General features: G+C 52.4%; 1 protein-coding gene across 2 annotated transcripts in view; it reads left to right on the top strand.

The window, feature by feature from the left end:
• RERE (arginine-glutamic acid dipeptide repeats) overlaps positions 1–14,262 on the top strand; it is a 106,668-nt gene extending 92,406 nt beyond the window's left edge. Inside the window, exons 11-21 of one of the 2 annotated variants that reach the window (XM_059487490.1) lie at positions 1,004–1,166; positions 3,167–3,259; positions 3,961–4,160; positions 5,221–5,382; positions 6,657–6,770; positions 7,392–8,758; positions 8,953–9,175; positions 9,624–10,344; positions 11,695–11,841; positions 12,018–12,198; positions 12,948–14,262. In XM_059487490.1, coding sequence (XP_059343473.1) covers positions 1,004–1,166; positions 3,167–3,259; positions 3,961–4,160; positions 5,221–5,382; positions 6,657–6,770; positions 7,392–8,758; positions 8,953–9,175; positions 9,624–10,344; positions 11,695–11,841; positions 12,018–12,198; positions 12,948–12,981 — 3,405 coding nt within the window. In that variant the 3' untranslated portion in view covers positions 12,982–14,262. Of the gene's footprint in view, positions 1–1,003; positions 1,167–3,166; positions 3,260–3,960; positions 4,161–5,220; positions 5,383–6,656; positions 6,771–7,391; positions 8,759–8,952; positions 9,176–9,620; positions 10,345–11,694; positions 11,842–12,017; positions 12,199–12,947 lie in introns of both variants that reach the window. The other variant, XM_059487489.1, reaches the window with a different exon arrangement.
• The last annotated feature ends 3,558 nt before the right edge of the window (positions 14,263–17,820 follow it).

The following is a 17,820-nucleotide window of genomic DNA, read 5'->3' as shown; positions in this document are numbered from 1 at the left end:
CACACAAAACACAGTTCAAAGAAACCCTCTTTGTGGGCAGTTCAGGTATGTTCGTTCTGATGTTGATTTTTTCAAGGGGCTGGTTAGAACTTCTCCGTTTTTCCCTTGCAACTTGAAAGCAACAACACCTTTTACCTTAGAGGCAGACAAGTCGCCAGGAAATGATGGGGTTTCAAAGTAAGAGAAAAGAGATTAAAACCACATGCTGTTCTTTGGTTCAGCCTTGCAAACCCAGGTTTGAATGGCAGCTGCTGCACTTCCTGAATGTAAGCCAGATTCATTATGCTGTGAAATTATCACTCATTTCTCTAGGTGTGCTCTTTTAACGGCTTAATTAATTTAGATGCGGGTATATATATATTCAAATTAAAACACGATTTAGTGTGGTGGGGTTGTGTTACGGTTATAGACTTGTTGTTGAACACGTTTGTACTCAAACTTCCACTTCCTTACACAGAATATTGAACAATGGCTGACAAAGTGGCAGAGTGTGCTCGGGCTGAGCGTTGTTCTGTCTGTGGACAGCAGGAGCTGGGGCAGCATTGGGGTGGCTGTCAGCTTTGGGGTCATTGTCAACTTTGGGGTAGCTATTGGGTTTGGGGTGGCTGTCAGCTTTGGGGTGGTGTCAGCTTTGGGGTGGCTGTCAGGTCTGGGGTCATTGTCAGCTTTGGGGTGGCTGTCAGAGCTCGGTGCCAGGGCACACTGACAGTGACACAAGGGCACCCTCTTCTGAGGCATCCAGGTGGAGGCTGGCTCCTGGTGCTTCCCAGCCTCTTTCCTCTCCTAGGGGAGGAGTGAAAAAGCATTTATTTACTTACTTTCCTCCTCTGCCAAAGCAGGCAAAAAATAATAAGTGTTTTTTGTGTGTATTACCCGAACAGTTCTTTTTTCCTGGCTGAAATCCGTCCTAATTCTTCTGGAGAAATCCCAGTGAGCTGGGGCAGGCAGGGGGCCGGCAGGCAGGTGCCTCTAACCCCATGCTCTCTGCTGTTTGTGCTTGCAGGGGGAGCTGATCACCTTCTATTACTACTGGAAGAAGACCCCCGAGGCGGCGAGCTCGCGCGCGCACCGGCGGCACCGGCGCCAGGCCGTGTTCCGCAGGATCAAAACCCGCACGGCCTCCACGCCCGTCAACACCCCCTCCAGGCCCCCCTCGAGCGAGTTCTGTGAGTGCAGCCCAGCTGGGCACTGCTGGGCAGGGAGCAGGTGCCACATCCCAGGGACAGCGGGGAAACGGAGCTGGGGCAGCCGCCCTCCCTGCTCGTGCACCGTGCTGCCGGAACGGGGCTTTGGTCAGCCAGGGATGTGTGCAGGCCCTAAGCACTAAAGCATCCTGTGAGCATGGAAATGCTGCCCTGGGGTTGGGTTTCCCCGCTCTTTTTCTTGGTGCTGTGGTATGTTCTCCAGGCTTGTTACAGTAATGGGGATTGGGAAGCACTGAAGGAAGGAAGGAAGGAGGGGCTCCCTGTCTTTGGAAAGAAATCCCTTCCATCCTTGTGGGTGACCCCTACCCTCTGCTGGAGCTCAGACTGTGCTGCAGCCAGCACTGTCCCAGGCAGCCTTGGAGGAGCAGTGGCCTTGCCTGGAGCAAAGTGTCCAACCCAAAGCAATTCCCCAGAGCAGTGCCTGCTGCCTTGCACAGGGTCCCTACAGGGACAGAAACCTTTGTCCAAATGGGAAGGGTTTGTTACCCTGGGAGGTTTAAATCTTCCTAAAGCCACATAGAGAAAAGGGGCTGTGGGAGGCAGATGGGCAGATGTAATAATGACCAGGGCAGGTGGAGGATGTGGTGGGCAGGCTGGACACAGAATTCTGTCCAGGGTAAGGAGCAGGAAAGGGCTGGGAGCTTTTCACTGCTGAGCTGGTGGGATTTAATGCTGGTCTCTGTGTGCACAAGGAGTGAGGATCTGGACTCCACTGCTCAGTCCCAGATACTCAGCTTGTGAGAGCTTGTGGCTGGGGGGAGCCATCCTATGGACCTGACTGCAGGATGAGAATCACAATTCATTTAGCAAAAGAAACAAGTGCTAGCCTGGGGTCAGCTCTGCAGTCAGGGTTTCAGCACCTGCAAGTATTAATGTAGGAATCAGGGCAGTGGTAGCTGTTAAATGTAACCCTGTGTTAATTTGAAGGGTAATGAGTTGCTGACAAATGCAAGTACAGGAGAATCTGTGAGCTTTAATCCATAAACTGTAACCTGCATGTACAAAACATCTTCTTGGAGCCTTTAGAAAAACACTGTTCCTGTATCAAGGACCTCTCTTCTAATTAAAGATTTGAACAGAAGAAGCCTCAGGGCTTCCTGCTTGTGCCAAATTATAGCCCTGTTATGTTGTGAATTTATAGTGGTGGGACTAGAAAAGTGCAGTGCTCTCAAAAGGTAAATACTTACTCCTGAGGTGTTTAGAAGGTAAGATACAGCTTTTGTGATGTCTGCATATTTTCAGTGCTTTAGATGCTGCTTTTGAGCTCATAGATGTGTAATCAGCTAATTTGCCACAAAGGAGAGGGACCCTTTGCATATTTTCTTCTTCAGAACATGACATTTTTGCAGTGTGAGTTTGCCACAGGTTAAAACTTTGAGTACTGCATTAAGGACAGGAGAGCTGGTGTTAGTTATCCTTTAGTGCCTCTCATGCAAAAGGATCTGAACAGGTTTTTCAGACAGGTTCATGGTATGTAAGCATTGATTGCTCCACCCACAAACACCTCTGCTGCTGGGTAACAAAATAAAAGCCAGAAAAGCCACTACAGGGCCTGTTCATGGGATATTGTAGGTTTTAAATGTAGAATATTTTATTTCAAATTGGACCAGATTCTAGAGATAAATGCCTTTTCTCTTGAAAATTGTGGGTTTGGAACACAGCCTCTTGAACTCCCCATGGATGGTATTTGAATGACAACTTACCTGGACACGTAGCACGTGCTGAATCAGAGGTTCCAGGAGTTGAATCCCTTGGCACATTCCTGGGATCCTCTTGAACCTGCAGCGTGATGAGATCTGGCTTTGCTCAGTGTGAAAAATCAGCAATAATGGCCATGCAAGGCAGGGTGGGCGTGGGGAGTCACGATCCATTCCACTTAGTGCTTATTTTAGCCAAGTAGGAGGAAGTAGAAAATCCTGCTGAGTGTTGATTTTCCATTTTCCTCTCTCTCCCACCCTCAGTGGACCTGAGCTCGGCCAGTGAGGATGACTTTGACAGCGAGGACAGCGAGCAGGAGCTGAAGGGCTACGCCTGCCGCCACTGCTTCACCACCAGTAGGTGCCAGTGCCAGTGCCATCCCTGCTGGGGCTCCCCTCTGCTCCCCTGGGGCTGGCTGCAGCCAGCACGGGCAGCTCCTGAGCTGGGACAGCTGCTCTCAGCTGAAATATGCAGCGTTCCTAACAGAGTTAACCAGGCTTTGCCATTGCAAATTAATACTGCGCTGACAGAGGGGGAGCCCGAGGTAGACATTTAGACAGGAATAAATCTGCATAATCCATAATCTCGGTAATCAATTTGGGACATAATGAGTCACTGTTGGGCTGTGGCTGTCGCACACAGAACTTCCTGGTGCTGCAGCAAATGTCCTGTGCATCAGCCCCCTTGCTGTGGCTGCTCCCAAAGGTTGTCTGGTGCTGGGGCATTTGCAGCTGAAAGTGGAAGCCCCAGAATGGGGAAGGAAATGAGAGGTTCAGAGCTCACTTCTCTTGCAGAAACCACAGCTTTGAAGAACAGCAGCTGCTTGTTAGCTCCCAGGTAGAGCAGATAAGGTTTCTTTCTGTGCCTCAAAGCTGGAGTTTCTTAATCAAGCAACCATAGTTGGTAAAAATTGAGTATTGAGGATGTGCACTGGGACAGAACAGACTTTTCCAGAAACTTGTTACCCATAGAAAATCAGCTTTTTTTTAACAATTCCTGTGTTTGTGCTGGGCTGGGTGCTCTGTGGGTGCTGAGCTGCTGCTTTCCCTGCCCCAAGCCTCCAAGGACTGGCACCACGGGGGCCGGGAGAACATCCTGCTGTGCACCGACTGCCGCATCCACTTCAAGAAGTACGGGGAGCTGCCGCCCATCGAGAAGCCCGTGGACCCCCCCCCCTTTATGTTCAAGCCCGTGAAGGAGGAAGACGATGGCCTCAGTGGGAAGCATAGCATGAGGACACGGCGCAGTCGAGGCTCGGTGCGTTTCACCCTGCTCAGTGCAGGGGTAAAGGGAGCCAGAGCCCTGAACTGGTTTGCCATGGGCTGTGCTGCTCCTGCTGCCTGTATGTGCCAGGGGGAGCTTTGCTGAGGCTGAGCTGTCTCTGGAAAAGGGGATGGAATGTCCCTGAAAGCTGTGTTATTTCTCTGTCATGACTGGCAGTGGGCTGTCACCATGAGGGGGCATTGGCAGTGCATTGCAGATCCTGTGCTAGTGCGTGTCCTCCTTCCAGCTGCATCCTGTCAGAGCTGTGCCCTTGGGAGGTTCAGAAAAATCAGATGGTGTTCATGTGGTCGCCTCATGTTACTGGAGTTAAAGCCTCTTCCCTCACAGAGCTCTGCTTTGCCTCTGTGGTTGGTGTGCTCCGAGTTGTGACTTGGGTGGGGCATCAGGAGCAACTCTGGGTGATTTATCTTGGAGTTGGGTTTAGCTGAGGGAAAGCAGCAGATAGATTTCTTTCCTTGCCCTACCCTCTCTGTCTTTCTGAAGAGGATGATGTGACCATTGATTGTAAATACCTCGTGAGGCTACACTCTTGGGGAGTGTTGTTTTTCATAGTCAGTCCTCCAAAAAACTGCCAAACTGGCAGGGAAACAGCATTAATTATTGAAATGTACTCTCCTGATCCCTTACTGATGGAGTAGATAGTGAGATAGAGCTTTGTGCTTTCTAAAGCAGGAGCACGCTGGAACTGGGGGTTTAGACCTTGGCCTTGACTGCCAGCAGATGGAGCATTCTTAATGGAGCATGGGCTCCTCTGCTGCCTCAGCCCCCTTGTGTGTGTGCTGTGTATGGGAGCATCTTCCTGAATGCCCTTTCTAACAGCCACTGCTGATGAAATAATCAGCACTTAATGCTTGTGAGTAGGCAGAATAAGGATTTGCCTCCTTTTACATTTGAGTCCGCTTGGGCTTTGAAGGACAAAGTGCAGAAACGCTGCAGGTTTTTGGTGCCAGGGCCGTGCTCGCCATGGCCCTGCCAAGGCAGAGCGCTCTGAGGGGGCCCCTCAGTGCTGGTCTGACCGGGCTGTTGTCCCCAGATGTCGACCCTACGCAGTGGCAGGAAGAAGCAGGCGGCCAGCCCCGATGGCCGCGCCTCGCCCATCGCCGAGGATGTGCGCTCCAGCGGCCGCAACTCGCCCAGCGCCGCCAGCACCTCCAGCAACGACAGCAAGGCCGAGTCCGTCAAGAAATCCACCAAGGTAACCCCACACCTGGGCTGTCCCGGCCAGGAGAGGCCTCTCGGGTAGGTAACCCTTCCCTGGGCTGCCTTGGGCAGGTAACCCTTCCCATGGGCTGAACACTGAGGCCTCTCGGGCAGGTAACCCTTCCCTGGGCTGCCTTGGGCAGGTAACCCTTCCCTGCGCTCCCCCAGCCAGGGCTGCGCACCTGAGGCCACTCAGACTGGTACAGAAGGCTGGGCAATCTCTCCATGACCCAAAAACCCTGTGAGTGTGCATAAGGCAGAGAGTGGGCCAGCCTGGAGCTGGCCATGGAGGGATGAGAGTGATCCAACCTCCCCACATCACCTCCCTGCTCTCACAGTAAAGTAATCCCTCCACTTCAGATGGAAATGTAAGCATTAAGCTCAGGGGAGTAATGCAGATCAGAAATGCTGAATTTAAGACTAGTAGACAGTTTTGGGGATTTTTTGTAAGCAGTGCTTAATCTTTGTTTACAAAGGAGTATGAGCATTTAGTAATTGAGTCTGCTTCTGCCACTGTTTTCTGGAGGTGTATTTGTTTGATTGTTCAGAGCAAGCTGACAGTTGGGTCTGTTCAAATGAATTGAGTGCCTTTCCAAGGGAGCTCTAAAGAAACAAAGCCACATGAAGGTGAAGGCTTACCATTAAGCAGTGTGAATTGAGAAGTAGCAAGTTAAAAATAAATATTACACAGATTAGAAAAAGTCAATATGAGCATGGAGTAAGTTTTCACATTATAAAACTGAAAACTCAGCAGAATTTAAAGTTAGGTAATTATGTGATGCACAGAGCTTTTCCAGGCCATGGGAGAAGGTAGTAATCTCAGAATAGCTATTCACTCTTGGCCCTGTATTTGAGGGGATCTAAAAATATTCCTCTCAAAATATCAAGAGTAGAGCAAGACTTTCATGCAGCAGAAGGAGGTTTATCCTGTCTCCTGCAGAAATTCTGGCTCTGTCTTGCACCAGTTAATAACTGTGTTGGTCTATGTTGGAAGGGTAACCTGGGCCACTTGATCTGCTGTGAGTTCCTCATGGACTTGGTTCTGCCCAGCTCTCTTTAAAATATCCCTTCATATGAGGAATGCTTTGTGCACTTTGCCTTTTTCCTACCGGTTTGATGTGCATTGGAGTGTTCTTAAATACTGGCTGTGCCAACTCCTGAGTTCTGCTGCTCCTTAATTTGTGTTAATAGGGTGGCACTGGCCTACACTCAACTTACTTTTGCATTTACACCACTGGTGAGTGTTGTGTTCTGTTCCCTTTGTGGCAGAAGATAAAAGAAGAGGTTTCTTCTCCTCTCAAGAACTCCAAGAGGCAGCGGGAGAAGGCAGCGTCTGACACGGAAGAACCTGACAGGTCCAATGCCAAAAAATCGAAAACTCAAGTGAGTCCCACACAGGAGTGTTTCCTCTTAGGAGAATGGTTTGAGGTGGGGAGGAGTGCAAATCTGGTAACAAACCAAAAACATTAAATCAATTTAAGCCACAGCAAATTGTAACTTAATCTTGTGGCTGGAAAGCGACCAATGTTATAATGTGTTCCTCCTGCTGAAAACAGTGGAGTGATATGGGGTAAGTCCAGAAGTTGGGTTTTTTCTTTGTTTTAATATTAATATCAACCTTATAGGAGTACACTGGATTGTTCTCCACTCCTTTCCTCCATTTTTTGTAAATTTAAATTTGGGTTTTTGTCTTCTGACAAGTTAGAAGACCACCACTGGAGTTGTCACAAATCTTTTCCATTGCTGGTCACCCTCATAGTGAAGGAGTGTTTTGCTATGTTCAGCAGGACCCCTCCTGTATTTCAGTTTGTTCCTGTTGCCCCTGGGCACTGTGGGGGGATCCCGGTTCTGCTGTCTTTGCGCTTCCTTTGTGTGTTTGTGTTCCTGTGTTGGTTGGGCGCTGTGAGGTTCAAAGGGCACCTGTGTCTGCACAGTGTGACAGACCCCATTCTGCAGCACACCTGGAGTGCCTGTCCCGGGCTCAGTGGTCTCCTCTCCCCACAGGAGATGAGCAGGCCCAACTCCCCCTCGGAGGGAGAGGGCGAGGGCGAGAGCTCCGACAGCCGCAGCGTCAACGACGAGGGGAGCAGCGACCCCAAGGACATCGACCAGGACAACCGCAGCACGTCCCCCAGCATCCCCAGCCCGCAGGACAACGAGAGCGACTCGGACTCCTCCGCCCAGCAGCAAGTGCTGCAGGCGCAGCCCCAGGTGCTGCAGGCCCCGGGCGGCTCTGCCCAGGCTGCAGCTCCCACGCCGCCGGCGCCGGCCCCGCTGCCGGCACCGCCGCCCGCGTCCAGCGCCGCCCCGGCGCCCACGCAGGCGTCGCCGCCCGTGTCCCAGCCCGCGGGCCAGCCCCAGCCCTCTGCTCCCCCCGCTCCCCACTCGCACATCCAGCAGGCCCCTGCGCTGCACCCGCAGAGAATCCCGTCCCCCCACCCTCCCCTGCAGCCCCTGAGCGCGTCCCAGAGCCAGCCCGCGCCCGCCCCGGCGCAGCCCCCGCCGCACGGGCAGCCCCAGCCCGCCCCGCACGCCCTGCAGGCGCAGCCGCTGCTGCCCCACGGCCCCGGGGCCGCCCAGCCCTTCTCCCTGCCCGCCCAGCCCGCTCAGTCTCAGGTGCCCCTCCAGACGCAGGCCCCGTCCCACTCGCACTCGGGGCTGCAGGCGGCGCAGCCCGTGCTGCCCGGCTCGGCCTCGCTGCAGCCGGCGCAGCCTCCCCGTGAGCAGCCTCTGCCGCCCGCCCCCATGGCCATGCCTCACATCAAACCTCCCCCCACCACCCCCATCCCGCAGCTGCCCACCGCCCCGGCCCACAAGCACCCTCCCCATCTCTCGGGGCCGTCTCCCTTCTCCATGAACTCCAACCTGCCCCCGCCGCCCGCTCTGAAGCCGCTGAGCTCGCTGTCCACTCACCACCCTCCCTCGGCACACCCTCCTCCCCTGCAGCTGATGCCTCAGAGCCAGCCTCTGCAGTCCTCTCAGGCCCAGCCTCCCGTTCTGACCCAGAGCCAGAGCCTTCCCCCTCCTGCCAGTCACCCTCCCTCCGGACTCCATCAGGTCTCCTCGCAGCCCCCCTTCTCCCAGCACCCCTTTGTGCCCGGGGGCCCCCCTTCCATCACGCCTCCGTCGTGCCCCTCCACCTCCACGCCGCCCACCGTGCCTGGCATCCCCCTGCAGACCCCCATCTCCACGTCAGCAGCCTCTAGTGGGACGGTGCCCGTGGTGACAGCCTGCACGCTGCCACCCATCCAGATCAAGGAGGAGGTCCCCGATGAGGCTGAGGAGCCCGAGAGCCCTCCCCCTCCACCCCGGAGCCCATCCCCAGAGCCCACGGTGGTGGACATCCCCAGCCACGCCAGCCAGTCAGCCAGGTGAGGAGCTTTCATCAGTGCTCTGCTTTCCCTGCTTTGTACTCCACTGTCTGTGTGTGTAAAACCAGTACAGTACAGTGAATTTTCTCCTGGGAAGCTGGTACTGTTTGGTCGAAGTGTAGAATGATATTTTTTAGTTTGGATGCTTTGCACCTTTCCCAGGGCTGAGCTCTTCTATGTTTTGTTCCTTTCAGGTTCTATAAACACCTGGACCGTGGCTACAATTCATGCTCCAGGGCAGACCTGTACTTCATGCCTCTGGCAGGCTCCAAACTGGCCAAGAAGAGAGAAGAGGCCATCGAAAAGGCCAAAAGGGAAGCGGAGCAGAAAGCCAGGGAAGAGAGGGAAAGAGAAAAAGAGAAAGAGAAGGAAAGAGAGCGGGAGCGTGAGCGTGAGAGAGAAGCGGAAAGAGCTGCGGTAGGTGCAGATCTGGCTCAGAGCTGGGGGAGGGAATTGGTGCCTGGGTCTGACCTGGGTGATGGCTGCGGGATGCAGATCCCCAGGAGCCCTTTAACCCTGTCAGGGGTCTCTGAGCATGGAGCTGTGTGGACTGAAATCCAGCCCGCTCTGAGCACCTCTGACCTGCCTGGGACTGTCTTCTCCTTAAAGGAAATGGAGAGTTTCTGCCCCAGGTTTGGGTCTGTGGGAAGCCAGAGCAGCTGGGCAGAATGAGGCCAAGTGTTGGCATTTACCTTGCAGCAGGAGAGCGCTGTGCAGACGCAGGGAATGCCTCGGTGTCCTGTGCAGGCACACGAGTGCCGTGTCCGGGCAGAGGGGCTGGCGGTGGAGGGGAGGGCTGTGTTTATGTGTGTGCGTGTGGCTGAGCTGTGCTGACCTGAGGCTGTTTCCCCGCTGTGTGCAGCAGAAGGTGTCCAGCTCCTCCCACGAGGGCCGTCTGGGCGAGTCCCAGCTCAGCGGGCCGGCCCACATGAGGCCGTCCTTCGAGCCGCCCCCCACCACCATCGCGGCCGTGCCGCCGTACATCGGGCCGGACACGCCGGCGCTGCGGACGCTCAGCGAGTACGCGCGGCCCCACGTCATGTCCCCGACCAACCGCAACCACCCCTTCTTCGTGCCCCTGAACCCCACGGACCCGCTGCTGGCCTACCACATGCCCGGCCTGTACAACGTGGACCCCGGCATCCGCGAGCGGGAGCTGCGCGAGCGCGAGATCCGCGAGCGCGAGATCCGCGAGCGGGAGCTGCGCGAGAGGATGAAGCCCGGCTTCGAGGTGAAGCCGCCGGAGCTGGACGCGCTGCACCCGGCCACCAACCCCATGGAGCACTTCGCCAGGCACGGGGCGCTGACCATCCCGCCCGCCGCCGGGCCGCACCCCTTCGCCTCCTTCCACCCGGGGCTCAACCCGCTGGAGAGGGAGAGACTGGCGCTGGCGGGGCCGCAGCTGCGGCCGGAGATGAGCTACCCGGACAGGCTGGCGGCCGAGCGCATCCACGCCGAGCGCATGGCCTCGCTCACCAACGACCCCCTGGCGCGGCTGCAGATGTTCAACGTCACCCCCCACCACCACCAGCACTCGCACATACACTCGCATCTACACCTACACCAGCAGGACCCCCTACACCAAGGTGAGCCCCGGGAGCTGGGCTCAGAACGGGTCTGATCCTGGAGCTCAAATAGCAAAATCCTTGTGCCCTGGCAGCTGGGCACTGCCCTGGGGAGCAGCTCAGAATGGGTCTGATCCTGGAACTTAAATAGCAAAATCCCTGGTAGCTGGGCACTGCCCTGGGGAGCAGCTCAGAATGGGCCCAGTGTGACTCTGGACCTCAAACAGCAAAATCCTTGTCGTCGTGTCCCTGTTGTGCTTCTGTGCTGTGGAAGGTTGTGGTAACTAAAATGCAGTTACTTTTTGAAGGGTGATGGTAACACCACAGTGATCTTCCTTCAGACCCTCACTGTGAAAGGTTTGCTGGTTTGTTGTGGGTTGGTTTTTTTAAGTACTGCTGTCCCAGAGCAGCACCTTACAGTTGGAATAATTAATAGTCTCAGAAATGGATCTGTGGCTTGCCCATTTCTGTAGCAAGATACGTGGTTACTGCTCCAGAGGTCTGGAGCCCTGGAGATGAGGCACTCAGCAGGAATTTTCACATTTTCTGGTGACAGACTGGAGAGAACCAGGCACCAGGTGCTGCAGCTGCCAAGGTAGGGGAGGAGGGAGTCAGAGTAAAATGCAGGTTCTGGTGTCTGGTTACCAATGCAGTGTTTGTGCAAGCAGATGGAGAATCCTTTTACCCTGGAGAATGTCCATTAAGTGTGCTGGGATGGCCACTGTTGGAGTTGGAGGGAATGTGGAGTGCTGCTGCACAAGCCAGGTTGGACAGCAAGGAAGGCAGCAGGGAGGTTCCTGAGGGCTGGGGGGCTGCAGGTAAGGGATGGCAGAATGCTGAATATCAGCATTCCTGAAGCTGCTGAGGCTCCCTGCAGAAATCACAGGTGGGCTCAGGTGCAGCAGGTGTGCAAAGCCCCTGGCAGCACAGGAAATGTGACCCAGGCCGTGTGTGTACACGGATTCTGCTGCCAGCTGAGGCGGTCACGGAGCACCTCTGTGCAGGTGAGGCTGGATGCTCCCCAGGTGCTTGTTCAGGACAAAACCATGGCTTGTACATTGTCCCAGTGCGGAGAGAGGCTGCTGCAGACACAGCCAAGGCAGTTCCCTGCCAAGGCTCTGTGTGTGTGTGTGTTTGAGCCAAATTTGGCTTTGAGCTCTGCCAGGTTCAAGCACAGTCAGGGGCTCTTGGGTGCTTCTTGCTCCAGGTGGCTCCCCTGGTGCTCAAGGCTGTTACAGCCCCTGTGTCTGCTCAGAGTGGGGTGAACAGAGGTACAATGACCCCACATTGGTGCTGGGCGCCACCTGAGGGAATTGTTCTGCCTCTGTGTTCCTTTCCCCTGTGGAAACTCTTTCTCTCCTTCTCTCTCAGGCTCAGCAGGACCTGTCCATCCCCTGGTGGATCCTTTAGCAGCTGGACCCCACCTGGCACGTTTTCCCTACCCACCTGGGACCATCCCCAACCCATTGCTAGGGCAGCCACCTCACGAGCATGAAATGCTCCGGCATCCAGTCTTTGGTGAGAGCATTTTGTGGTGGTTTGCAGGGCCGGGCTTTGATCTGCAGCGTTATTTTTTATCGTGGGGTTTAACATTTCTCAGTGGGGGGAGCGAGCTGTGCTTTGGGTGGTTGTGGCGGCTTTTTGGGGTGACCGAGGAGCAAAGCAGAGTGCGAACGCGCTGCCTGTCCCCCCAGGTACCCCCTACCCTCGGGACCTGCCCGGGGCCATCCCCCCTCCCATGTCAGCAGCCCACCAGCTGCAGGCCATGCACGCGCAGTCGGCAGAGCTGCAGAGACTGGCCATGGAGCAGCAGTGGCTGCACGGCCACCCCCACATGCACGGCGGGCACCTACCCAGTCAGGAAGATTACTACAGGTGAGCCTGCAAGGGGGCTTTGGGCACCTGGGGGTTCCGTGGGCTTTGTCTACATTCCTTCTTTTCCCTGGGAGTTGCCTCCTCTCGCTGTGCTGGGCCCTGGTGTCTGAGCTGTGCTCGCACCTGCTCTGGGCAGGTGGGAAGGGGAATCAGATTCTGGCACGGCATTGGAGTAGCTGAGTGTCCTGTTGCAGGATCCCCAGTCACGTCCCACCTGCACAGCTGGCACTGGTGCCACCTGTGGGGCTCCCTGTGCCAGGGCAGGGCCCAGGGTGCTGCTCTGTGGAATTTGCATGCAACCCCAACAAGGGAAGAGATGGGAATCTTGACTCCATGTTTCAGAAGGCTGATTTTTTATTTTATTATATATATTATATTTAAATGATATATTAAAACTATACTAAAAGAATAGAAGAAAAGGATTTCATCAGAAGGCTTGAAAGGAATAGAAAAGAATGATGATAAAATCTTGTGACTGCTCACAGCCTCGACACTGGTGGCTGTCATTGGTCATCAAGTAAAAACAATTCACATGCTGGTAAACAATTCTCCAAATCACATTCTAAAGCAGCAAAACATGGAGAAGCTGAAGCTTCTCAGGAGGAAAGACCCTAACAAAAGGATTTTTCATCCAATATGTCTGTGGCAGTGCTCAGGGTTCAAAAGGGTGGCAGGAGGGCAGAGCAGTCTCCTGTGTCTCACACCTTCTTTGTTAAAACGTGTTAAAATGAGTTTTCTTTCTCTTGCAGTCGACTGAAAAAAGAAGGCGACAAACAGTTGTAATAAATTATTTATTTGTAACGCTGGCTATGGAAACCCCAGTCCTTGGGAAGGAGTGGAACATTTTTACATACAAGAAGAGCTACAAAAGGAAAAGAATATCTTATAAAGATTTCTTTATATATTTAAAACAGAAGCAACCACCCGACAAGTAGAGACTTATCAGCATAGTGTTCATTTGTAGAGAAGATTTCTCAAGACTGGTGTGGGTCTCCCTGCATGAAAACGTATTCAGAAGCCTCTTGGAAATACAGGACTGTGTGGAACATTCAGAGAACTTCCTGCAATCTTGGTTTTTTTTTTTTTTTTCTTTCTTTTCTTACTAGTTTGTTTTCAGTAGGTGCTAGAATCAGGTTCACAACACGAGTCACTGTGCGTGAAGGGACACTCAATGCATCTATAGGTAACTAAAAAAAAAAAACAAGGATTGCAAGTAGGTGACATAACAAGCTCTGAATCCAAGTGCTATAATAATAAAAAAAATCTACTTTTATTTTAATACATTGTAGGAAATCTTCATAATTTTAAAAGAGAGCTCAGTTCTGCAGCATGGCTTTTTAAGTCTGTAAATAACTTTTTTTGGGTAGAGGGGAGAAACGAAACAAAACAAACTCCAGAAACGTTTATCTTGATTTTCAGTAACATCACAAATTGTGAATTCCTACCTGGTATTGACAGAATACAGAGTTGATTTTTTAATAAAATATATATATATAATTATCCCTTTAATTAAAGGGAACGTTGGGTTATCAATAATTTCAAATGGGTAAAAGCTTGACATTTGGTTTGATATCAACAATAAGCATTAAAGGGATTTGCAGGGATAATGTTGCAAATGACTGTTTCTGTTCTTGGTTTTTCGGTTGGTTTGGTTGTTTGGGGGTTTTTGTTGGTGTTCCATCTCTCTGTTCTGCAGCTGATTTTGTTGAGTTGGGTTTCTCAGCAGCTCAGATGTCCCTTGGACCCCGCTGGCCCTTTGGGTGCCGCCTTCAACGGTTCATTTTTGTGTGGCCATAAAACACTTCTTTCCTGGGAGATTTGAAACCTAACCCAGCTCCACTGGGTTTGACTTTGGGCAGAAGGTTCAGAGAAATAATGTGTTGTAAAAATCTCTTTTTTAGCTGTTGGTGGCTCAGAGCAGCGCAGCCACAGTTGTGTCTGCAGTGCATACCTGGGGAGGAGCTGCTTTTCTGCCCTCCTGCTGCACGAGCTCTTTAGGAAAGTGGACTTGGCAACTTTCTCATTCGGTTGTGTTGCAAAGAGCAGTCTGTTTTTGTCTTTGACTGTTTGAGTTTGGGTTTCTGTAAGCAGAAAGTGCTTAATGCAGCAGGGCAGTGTCCCTGAGGAGCTGTGGGTGCTCTGGGACAGTGGCACAGGGCAGCTCCTCTTGGTGCTCCCCCAGGCTGGGCAGGGGAGAGGAGCACACACAGAGCATTAAAGGACACAGCTCTGCTCACCAAGTAGGTTTTTTAACTTTTCCCCGCCAGTTTTTGTTTGCTGGAGCAGAGGGTGATGCGACCAATGGACATCTGAACCTGCTGCTCGTTTTTCCTGCTGGTGCACAACTCCCCATTCTCTCTCTCCACTCTGGAGTGCTCTCTGCTGTTGTAGCCTGTCCAGTGTGATGGTTGTGTCCCAGCACTGTCCTGAGCCCTCTGGTAAAGTTGTAGTTACTCAGTGCAGGCACAGGGCTCACCCACCTCTGCTGCTCAGCCCAGTAAAAATGCTGCAGGCCCACTGAGGCAAGGGGAGAGCAGGGGATTTCTGCAGGAATTCCCTTTTTGCTGTGCCCAGTCTCCAGTGCTGGGGGTTTGATGGGTGCTGCTGGGTTAGCTGTGGCTGTTGGGGGGACGGGCTGTGTTCTGGGGTGGGGAGCCCCCGGGTCAGTACAGAATCAGGGGAGGTGAGCTCCTGCTCCGTGGCTGGGGCAGTGATGGGTGCCAGGGCTCCTCATGGGGCTGGGATTGTTCCTGCTGAGCTCCTGCTCCGTGGCTGGGGCAGCGATGGGTGCCAGGGCTCCTCGTGGGGCTGGGACTGTTCCTGCTGAGCTCCTGCTCCGTGGCTGGGGCAGCGATGGGTGCCAGGGCTCCTCGTGGGGCTGGGACTGTTCCTGCTCGTGGCCAGGAGGATGGGCCTGCTCACTCAGCAGAGACTGCCTCGGTTTTAGTTTTAGTGCTTTGAGGATCTCATCAGACACATTTCTGTTCAGTTTCTCTCCTCCTTTTGTTTTACTGTCTGGAATTGGGAGTTTGGGAGAGTTCAGCCACTTCAGCCATTTCTTCTGACCCTTCTCTTGCTGTTTTTTAGCCAGAGTTCTTCAGAAAAAGGAAAAGCTCATTCCCTCCAATGGTCCTCTCTGTATTCCTTATTTCTCAGCTGAAGTTGCTGTCTGTTTTAAAGCTGTTCATTGATATTTTTTTTTTCCCAGAAGAGCATTCTTATAATTTTGTGGGAGCTTTTTTGTTCACGTGATTCACAATTAAGCACTGAAATTGCTCAGTTTTAGCCAGTGATTAACTACAACTTTACCTGCAGTGGCTTCTGAAGCCATCTCGGTGTTCCTGTTCAACAAAACAACCCAGACCTTTTGGTTTCCTTTCCAGAAATATCTCTTTATTTTTCCTCTGTTCCAAAAGTTAATTTTAAGATTTTGCTTTGGTGTTTTTGAAGCGTCTCTCTTGTTCTATGTCGTCATGGTTGAGCTTGTTTCACTGCACCGTTGAGCAGAGTGTACATTCTGACTGCTACATTTATATATATCTTGAAGCTTAATGTATATATGAGTAGTTTGCCATGGGATAACACAGTGTAAACAGAGTAGAAACCCAGAAATCGTGACTTCTGTGTTCTCTCCATTTGAGTATTTTGTAATTTTTTTGAAATATTTGTGGACATAAATAAAACCAAGCTACACTACAGCAGCCAGGTTGTGCCTGCAAGTGAAATGTGTCTCGTGCTTGTTGTTGGTGGGAGAGGAGCTGCTCTCACCTGAGGTGGTGTGGGTGCTGCTGTGGGTTCAAACCTGTCTTTCTTGGCTTTATTCATTCCCTCTTTGAGATAATTTTGTTTTTAATGCGCAGTGCACAAACAGCATCACGTCCAGCTCCAGTTCTGCATCCTTGAGTCCCATTGCTGCTCTGCTGCTCAGTTTACTGTGGATACCCCGGGGATGCCCCAGCAGCTGCATTTTGGGAATTGCTTTTCCTGGGGGAAGAAACTGCAAACAGATTTTTCCTTCTTTGTGCCAGTGCTGAACAGAGCTGACCCCGAGCTGGCCAGAGCTGCCCTCCACAGGGGAAATTGCAGAGAGGGACACGCACAGTAACTCTCTGAAAAGCTGAAATTTGCCTTCAATTCCATCAACTGGTGCTCCCCAGGGACTGCATGTGTGACAGCTGAGGATGAGCACAGTTCCCTCACTGAAAAGCTGAAATTTGCCTTCAATTCCATGAATTTGTGGTTCCCCAGGGGCTGCTGTGTGACAGGTGAGGATCAGCACCTCCAGGGCAGCCTTGGGATGCACAGGGAGCTGTGCAGGGCAGGTCAGGAGAGACGAGGGGAGGTTTCTCCCTGCTCTGGGATTTATCAGGAATATCAGAACATTCTGGAATCTGGGCTCAGGGCAGGGGAATCGCTGCTCTGAGCACACAGAGTGAGGGGGCTCCATGACAAATGGCATCAGAGGCTGCTCTATTTATACCCCTGGCATTTTGGGAGGGGAAGGTCAGCTCCTGTCTGCTGCAGATAGCTTCTGAAAGAGCTTTTCCCCAGCCTCTGCTATTTATTTTGACATTTCTTTTTTTAGTTCCTTGTGCCCAGTGCAGAACCTGGGGGAGCTCAGGCTGCCCTGTGCTGCTGAACAGGTCCTGAGCTTCCAGATGTAAAATGATGAATTCCACGGGGCTGGGGAGGACTTTTACCCCTGGATAAATGGAACAATGAAGGTATTAAATTGTGGTTCTGTGTTAATGGGGTTGTGCTGTGGCAGGGTGAGAGCTGGAACCATCAGTGTGTGCCTTTGTCACCTGCACCTTGGCAGAGATCCTGAGAGGCTCCAACAGCACAGGTGGGATGGGATAAAATAATTTTCCCTTGGGAGGTTTTTCCTTCCTCTAAGTTGGATTGTTTTAGTGTCACCCAGCTGTCACTTTATCCTTCTCTCCAGTTCACTCCTTCACAGCTTCATGCTCTTTATGCACTGGCAAATAATGAAAGGGACATCAGCAGCAGTGTTTTAAATAATAAAATGGGCATCAGCAGCAGTGTTTTAAATAATAAAATGGAATCAGCAGCAGTGTTTTGAGTGAAATAGAATCAGGGCAGTGTTTGAAGCAGTGCCAGGGCACCCTCAGGAGTACAGGAACACTCTGTGGTGTCCCCACTCTGCTTTCACATTCCTTTGCTGCAGATTGTGATTCCAGACTACAACAGGCAGTGGATTGCAGAAACAAATTCTCCCTTTTCCTTTTGTGTTATTTAAAGCCAGGCTCCTTGGCTTCACTGATTTCTTCTGGAGAGTTTCTGGGCCAGAAAGGGCTGGGAGGTGTTGTGACAGAAATGCCTTCATCTAAATGTAAATATTGCTGCCCTGCCTCGGGCTGCCTGCGAGAGGCTTTTCCTGTGGCAAGCAGCTCCAGAGTAATGGTCCCAATCAATTTATTCGTGTCAATAAAAGCTCTTTTATATGTTCCTTTGAAATGTATTCTGGGCTGCTGGGACCGGGTTTGGTTTTGGGCAGGTGTGAGAGATGGAGCAGAGATAAAGGAGGAGGAGAAGGAGAAGGAATCTGTGGGCCTGGTTGGGAGCAGTCACAGTTTGGGGTTTTGAGGGGGACAGAAGGAA

Source organism: Ammospiza nelsoni, chromosome 22, assembly GCF_027579445.1.
Source record: "Ammospiza nelsoni isolate bAmmNel1 chromosome 22, bAmmNel1.pri, whole genome shotgun sequence".
Lineage (NCBI taxonomy): Eukaryota > Metazoa > Chordata > Aves > Passeriformes > Passerellidae > Ammospiza > Ammospiza nelsoni.
Note: the sequence above shows the minus strand (reverse complement) of the source record. Positions and strands in the feature narration are given on the sequence as shown.